Source organism: Lycium barbarum, chromosome 1 (genome assembly GCF_019175385.1).
Source record: "Lycium barbarum isolate Lr01 chromosome 1, ASM1917538v2, whole genome shotgun sequence".
NCBI lineage: Eukaryota > Viridiplantae > Streptophyta > Magnoliopsida > Solanales > Solanaceae > Lycium > Lycium barbarum.
The window spans coordinates 123548081-123556402 of NC_083337.1; the positions used below are offsets into that span (position 1 = coordinate 123548081).

At 37.5% G+C, this 8322-nt stretch overlaps 1 protein-coding gene across 1 annotated transcript; it reads right to left on the bottom strand.

Moving 5' to 3' along the window:
• Positions 1–7252: 7252 nt before the first annotated feature.
• LOC132613604 (uncharacterized) lies at positions 7253–7684 on the bottom strand. The gene has a single exon (XM_060327698.1). It carries the CDS (start codon positions 7682–7684, stop codon positions 7253–7255), a length of 432 nt encoding a protein of 143 aa, XP_060183681.1.
• Positions 7685–8322: the final 638 nt, after the last annotated feature.

Below are 8322 nucleotides of genomic sequence, written 5' to 3' on the forward strand. Positions count from 1 at the left end.
TGTCTTTAGAAAAAAGATAGCAACGTGTATATATTAGTAGGACGAAACTAATCCTCTATTTCCTCTTACTGTTTTTAGCCGCTTTTATTCTTTTGGAAAATATTTATATTAATCCGAGTTTTTGAAAATCGCGTTGGGGCATAAACTAAACGGCATATGCACCGTTCACCTAAGATGCCTAGTCTAAATATAAAGGATTCCAATAATAATGTGAGTTTTTTATAATCATACAAATACAACATTTCAACCAAAAAAGGAAACTTGCATGCTGAAATTTAAGGAGAAAATGAGATGTGTTAGGGGTGTACCAAACCCGTTAAAAGACCATTTTTAGCCATGGCTGGGCCTTCATGCCATTCTCACCCATGGTTGGGCCTTCAATAATACTAGTTTCCCTTTCCCTTTCTTGGACTTAACAATTTTTAGAAAGAATATTCCTATTGGGCCTTTGGCCCAACAGGCTGGTTAGACTCTAGCCCAAATGGCCGTGCAGTACGAGAAGGGAAAAAAGAAAAGGAATCGAATTAGTATATGTTTGATTGTCCTAGTACTATCCGAACTATACATATATATACATATACATGTACACCCCATTAGGTTGCAAGTGCACAACTAAAGACTTGATCACACACTATTGCTTCGCTAGAAACTCCAAATCATACCATACCAATGGGAAAAGGTTGTCACCACCCTTGTTCCCGTCACCGCACAAGTTCCAAGGGGTTTCATGAACCCCAGGCATGGCTGGATATTGGGGAGTGGATAGACCTATCCCCCAAACCTCCCCAAACTCTCAAAACCCAGCATTGCCATAGTATACAATCAAAGTCTCAAAGTTGTGCACAAGCATTATCTCACGGGGAGTAGTTTTCATACAAGTAACATTAAAATAAATTCAAAATCATGACAAAGGCTGAGGCAAGTATGGTAATACAATGAGGCATATAAAATAATATGACAGTTTCAAGGTACTTAGTCAAATAAGTGGCATAAACAAATCATACTCTTTTATTTGCATATACATATTGCCTATGATTGGCTTATTTTCTTATACATATATACACAGTCTACCTATGATATACACATGGGATGTGTATACCAAGTGTATATACTCCCTCTCCTTTATTAATTAGTATAGATTCTATATATATCCACCCATTTATGTGTTCAACTTTGGGTCTTAAGGTTATCCCATGCTTAATTGAATCCTGTCCCTTAAAATCAGTGTTCAAGGACAAAAAACGAAGGTTAATTAAGGGCTAACTTTAACTCTTATACACACCAAATAGGTGATTCATCAACTTCATATGTCAACATTCCTTATAGCAGGAAATTAGAACTGCTTAATGTGATCACAGAAGCACAATAGAAGGGTATGGACAAAGAGGAAATTCTAGGACTAATAATCATACAAAACAGGATTGGGGCACCAAGAAGTCTGGACCAAATAACACCAAGTGACATTGAGACTATACAATTTCATATTCTCAGTAAAGGACCTCAGAAAGTCGACTTTATTTTAGTAATATTAATAAGAGCACATTTACCATAAAATTTAATATAAGTTGTCACTACTATATATGTCAACAATCCTAAAAAAAATGGCATGAAGTTCAAAACAAATCTTTACATATTCAGACTCTCTAAATTCCTAACAGGACACTTGTTATCAATAATCTTAAACTAGTTCACTTCTCATTCTTTCCATAAAAGAAGTCAAAGATCACCTTCTAGAAACAACCAGTTTCCTTATTATTGACTTCCTAAAATACCTCTAGACCTTTACACAAACTAATTTTCCTAACCCCCTTTTTATCTCCAACCCTTTGGTAATATGATGGGATTTAAGGAAAGCCAAGATTCTCTCAAGACAAAAGTGACCCATGGTTCATAGGCTGATCATGACAGCTTTCATCTGGGGGGTAGATACTGTCAAGCTGGGCTTGACTCTTCCCTGCCCCCTCTTTGAGTTGTCTTGAAAAGACCACCCTAAGCCAAGTGGTTCACACTACCTTTAAGAATATTCAATCATGTCTCTAAATAACAAGATCAAACAAATTCATGCCTAACACTATTCAATTTTTAGAGCATAGATATAATACTTAATTATTTCATCTCCAGGATTTTATACATGATAGGATTCTGAATAATTCTAACAGCATAGGATCAAACCTTATAAGACAGAGCATAATTCTACCTTTTTAATCTAAGTTATGCCACAATGTCCATTGAAGTCCAGGTGTCACAGGTTAGGTTTAAAGGACAAAAGGTTCTTACGAACCTTAGATGAACTAAATGCCTTTTTCCTATGTTCAAACCAAAGTTAGTTCTCACATAAACAAGCCCATACATAAATGCATCATACAAGATTTAAACACATTCATCATGAAAGAGGAACAGGATAGGATGAGGTCATCACCTCACCATCCCTTTCCTGATCCTTACTTCCTGTAAAAAGGGATCAAAGGCCCCACTGGTCACTACCTCCAGTTCATGCTTAAGCTCAATTTTAACTCTCCCAAAGCAACCCCAGCCGCTTTTACCTTATTCCCATACCTAATGTCATTCACCAAAAACTTATGGACAAGAGTGGTTTGACACTGCCCCCTTAATATAAATTTCATCTAGACCCCTAATTGATCACATAAGTTAACAGGTTCTAATCAACTCAGATTTAGGATCCTAACTATGTAAAGTCTGGTTGAATCCCTTTAGACACTAACATTTGAGAAAGTTGAACATTTAAATCACTTAAATTCTTAAGTTCAGACTGAACATCAACCCTCATATTCAAAACAACTCCTTTCCAATTGATCAATCATTTTCAAACAGTTAAAGGCACATCAAGACTCATTTTTGTTTAAAAATCCTTTTAGACTCCTTTTGAAATTTCAAGCATGAACCACATATATATAAAAGAAGAAAAGTCTGCTAATAAGAATGTCAAGGATAAACTCTATTCAAATAAAACAAACATGGCACATAATCTTGCTAGTAGCATATATGTATTCTACTTCATTTTAAATGATATCTACAACTTTATGGACCGTTATTAACTAATAATGGACCATTTAAGAACTTGTTATCTCATGAGTGAACTTGAATCCCAAAACTTCATTCTTTAGACTTCTCTGTCATATTCTAAGATATTGCTGCTTCAAAATTACCTTTAAAGCATGATATAAAACTATTCAGAATTATTCTGACTAATTCAAACACATTAAAATAGACTTGGATAGATTCAGACCCACATAAATGCAAACAGACCTCACTTATCCTAATTCCAATGCCTTAAACCTATCAAGAACTCCCATAAGTATACATGGGTGCCTTAAGTTTTGTTCTAGCCTAAATATCATCTCCTCTAATTTTATCCCAATCAAAACTTCATGTTATCTAGTTTACATTAAACAAGTATATAGGCCTATGAAAGAACAGATTTAGGAAATCAAAAAGTCATAGTCTTATTCAAGAAAAAACAACTACCTTAAATGCTTCAAATAGATCATCACAGTACTTTAATGTTCTACTGCATTCAAATAGGATCAGTGTTGGTTTAACAGTTCTCTAGATTACTATCATAACTCATATATATCACATTCCTACCATATTTAAGTATTGAACAGTCAAAATAGGGAACCTCAATATCCAATATAATACATGAAGTCTGTTCCAACCACATCTATAGAAACAACAATACACTATTTGAGACTCATACACTCAGTCACATCAATAATTGCTTATTAATGTCAAACATGCTATGAAAACAAAGGAAGTAATCTTCGCATCTGAACAAACTAATAAGCCTTAACATCACCCAAGTTGTACATTCATTTAATTGAACCAAAAGGCAACACAACAATCAACTAACATCAACAAGCCACTATCATAGAAAACTAACTACTAAGCAGTACCAAAATAAATAAATAAATAAATAAAGGATAGAATATTACCTTTTAATGGTGCAGCCTCGGTCAAAAACCAATTTGAAAGCCCTTTGTGCTTCCAAGACCATATTCAGCCACACAGACTCAAAACAAAAGAAAAAATAAAAATTTTAAACTTAGAAAGACCTCAAATTCGTCATAGAGGCTTGAAATTCGAAGTTTTCAGCCTTCCTTTAAATTTCTCCAATTTTCTAAACTCTAAAACTCTTTTAAAACTTTTAACTTTCAAAAAGTCAGACTTTTTCTCTCCAAAAAGGGACCTCCTCTGTGTGATAGGGTTGGGGTTCTATTTATTTGATAGGGTTACCCCAAAAAATTATTTAACTCTTAGAACCATCGATGTGGGACAAATATATTCCCCTAAAAATGAACCTTCAAATCAAATTTATGTCTCAAATGACTTCTTAACCACATGAACGGCCAAATATGAACTTCATTTGGTTCGATCTAGGCCTTTCAACCACAACCAATGGAAATTAAGCAAGGTACAACAATAAAGCAAGTAAATCTCATAACAATAGAGAAAAATCAAGAAAAAATACGATTCATTACCGTGTTTGGATTAAAAATCGCGAAATCGAGTGAAACATTAAATGTTTTCACCATAATGAACATGAAATAGCTGTATTCGTCTGCTACACTCTGTAAATTTTCCATTTTCGACGGAGAAAGAAGATGGAAAACTAAAGGCGGCACTAGGGTTACGCATAAGAGGAAGAGGCAGAAACGGAGTGGGTATAGGGTTTGTTTGGAAAACTGAAAAATGAAATTAAGGTGGGGTTATAACCCTTTATATGTTGTTAGTGATTTGGGCCGGGTCTCAGCCTGGTTTGGGCTGGACTCGGTCCATATTTTAAGAAATCAAAAAGGGGCCTTTTTCTTTTGTATACATATATATGTTGTGACTGAGGTTCATTCCGGACGGCTGTTAGAATGTGACCGACCCTTTAGTCTTGAGTTCTCCTACATATCCCTAGTCTCTGGGAATCAGGTCACATATAGTTCAACGCAACTGATACTTTTAAGTGATTCAGAAGGAAAATCCTGAGACCCTCAGTGTTATGACTGAGGTTCATTCCGGACAACTATTAGAATGTGACCGACCCTTTAGTCTTGAGTTCTCCTACATATCCCTAGTTTCTGGGAATCAGGTCACATATAGTTCAACGCAACTGATTACTTTTAAGTGATTCAGAAGGAAAATCCTGAGACCCTCAGTGTTATGACTGAGGTTCATTCCGGACAACTATTAGAATGTGACCGACCCTCTAGTCTGGAGTTCGCCTACCTAGTCTCTAGGAATCAGGTCACATGTAGTTCGGCTCGCTGGAGAAAAATATGTCCCTTATGCAGGAATACTTTCAGATTTCCCAGTGTGTGTCCGACCGGTCGCGATTTTTTTTCTTTTTAGAAAAAAAATAAAAACAAGACAAATTGTGGCTGAGTATGAGTTTGGATGGCTTACAAATCCTAGCCGAAGAGCTTGACTATCATGGGCACCCTATTTTGACCGGCTGCGTAAGAAAAAGTTTCACGTTTTCTCCCTAATTTGTCTGGATCTAGCTTGGCAAGCCGGATTCTTTCTGGCAGCTGTGTGCCTTTCACTGGGTTTTAAAATATGCATATATATTTCACGGAATTTTAGATGAATGGCCCTCTTGGATTGTTTGAATGAATGGCCCTTTGTATGAATGGCCCTTTTGGCTTGTTTGAATGAATGGCCCTCTTGGCAATTCGAATGAATGGCCCTCTTGTCTTGTTTGAATGAAAGGTCGTATTTGCAGTTTGTATGAATGGCCCTCTCGGCAGTTTGTATTAATCGCCTTCTTGGCTTGTTTGAATGAATGACCCTCTTCGTAGTTTGTATGAATGGGCCTCTTGGCATTTTGTATGAATGACCCTCTCGGCAATTTGTATGAATGGCCCTCTTGGCTTGTTTGAATGAATGGCCCTCTTGGCAGTTTGTATGAATGGCCCTCTTGGAAATTTAAATAAATTAATGGCCCTCAAGGCAAAGTAAATGAATGGCCCTCTTGGCATGCAGATGACAAATAGGGCCCTTGTGGCTGGATAATCTTTCTTTCGTCCAATGTATTGGCTGTTGACCCTTGCAGCCCGATATTCCCTTTCGTCCTTGTCATGTCCTTTTTGGTCGTATGTGTCTTTGTGCTCATCAATTGTGACCTTCTTGGTCAACTATTTCTTTGCTGTCCATTCTTTGTGTGACCATTGTTGTCAAATTCATTTTTATGCTCATTTGCTCTGTGACCCTTGCGGCCAGATGCGTCTTTATTACCCCTTTTTTGTCGTGACCCTTTTAGTCTCCCTCTATTAGGCTAATATTTCCTTCTGCCTTTGCTGTAAGCAAGCCGGTTGGTGGTGAAAAACCTACATCCATAGAAAAATTATGAGTTTCCTAAGAAGCCGATTAGTGTGGTTGTCTTCCTGTCTGGTGTCTCCTTTTGATGCTCCTTCAAACCCTCTTGGGCTTGGTATTTCGAGAGATGTTTCTAGGATGTAATTATGCTACATTTATTTTTGAAAATTCACAGTAAAAATTTATAAAATGCATGTTAATATTTTTTTTCCTTAAAGTAAATGTTTGTTCATTTTATGTGTTATGACTTGTGTTTTTTAGAACGAGGTTTTCTAGTTCTTCCCGGATGTATGGTTCTTGACTTTCGTACTGGTAGAATCTTTCTCGAAAATTCTACCCCGATTTCAGGACTTGCTGTGAGTGGTCTTCGTCTTGTCTTGCTATGCAGGAATTGTTTAGGTCCCCTCAAAAATTTTGCTCCAGTCTATTGCTTTACTTTGTCTCTTTCTTTGTTGACTGTTTCTGATAGGGATTGATGCTATCTGATTCTTGTGCCGAACTTTACAAGCTTGATCTTGTTTCCTTTTCCCACCTTATCGTCTCTATGGTTTCCTGGGGTTTCTTGGTTTTCTTTTGTGACAATCGAGCTCGAGAGCGCCTACATATCCTATCACAGTAGGAATTATGGTCGAACATAGTTCGGAAAAAAGTAAGTGAGTTTTGGTTTTACTAATAAAGTGATCGGGTCCGAAATGGACTGCCTACGTATCCCACTTTGGGGAATTCAGGTCCTTGCGTAGTTCATTACATAGATGGTTTGTTTTCTCCTATTCTATTACAGAGTACGATTACAACCAAAAGGTATGAATACAAGGAAATAATAATGCAATTACCAGCAAACGGGATCCTAAACATAGTATCTCTTGAGCGCGTCTGTATTGATGGCATTGGGCCACTCTTGTTCGTCTATCTCGGCTAGGACTACGGCTTATCTGGAGAGTACTTTCCTGACCATGTATGGTCCTTGCCAGTTTGGCGCGAATTTTCCTTTATATTCCTCATACTGAGGGAAGACTCGCTTGAGTACAAGTTGTCCGATCTGGCAGAGTCGAGTTTTGACCTGCTTGTTGAAAGCTCGAGACATCCTTTGTCTGTATAGCTGTTTGTGGCATACTGCCACCATTCTTTTTTCCTCTATCATGGCCAATTGTTCATAACGATTTTTGATCCATTTTGCATCTTTCATCTCTGCCTCTTGGATGATCTTGAGTGAAGGGATTTCCACTTTTGCGGGTATAACCGTTTCTATACTGTAAACAAGAAGGTATGGGGTTTCTCTAGTGGAAGTTCGAGTCGTCGTTCTATATCCCAACAAAGCATAAGGCAACTGCTCGTGCCAATTCTCGTATTTGTCGACCATTTTTCTCAGGATTCTTTTAATATTCTTGTTGCCAACCTCTACGGCTCTATTCATCTGCGGCCGATAGGCAGTAGAGTTTCTGTGGGTGATTTTGAATTACTCATAGATATCTTTCATCAAATGGTTGTTCAGATTGGCACCATTATCTGTGATGATGGATTTCGACACACCGAAATGACATATTAGATTGTTTTTGACGAAGTTGGCCACGACTTTCTTAGTCACTGATTTGTGAGAAGTTGCCTCAACCCATTTAGTGAAGTAATCTATGGCGACTAAGATGAAACAATATCCGTTAGATGCTGGAGGCTCGATGGATCCTATGACGTCCATTCCCCATGCAACGAAAGGCCAGGGCAAGCTTATTGCATGTAATTCTGTGGGGGGAGCTTTGATCAGATCTCTATGTAACTGCCACTAATGGAACTTTTGTACGATTTTATAGGAGTCGTGCTCCATGGTCATCCAATAATATCCCGTGCTCAAGATTTTCTTAGCAAGGATAAATCCATCTATATGGGGTCTGTATGCCCCTGCGTGCACTTCTTTCAGTAATTTTGTAGCCTCTTCAACTTCCACACATTCGAGCAATCTGAGGTCGGGGGTCCTTTTGTACAACACTTCCTTGTTCAAGAAGA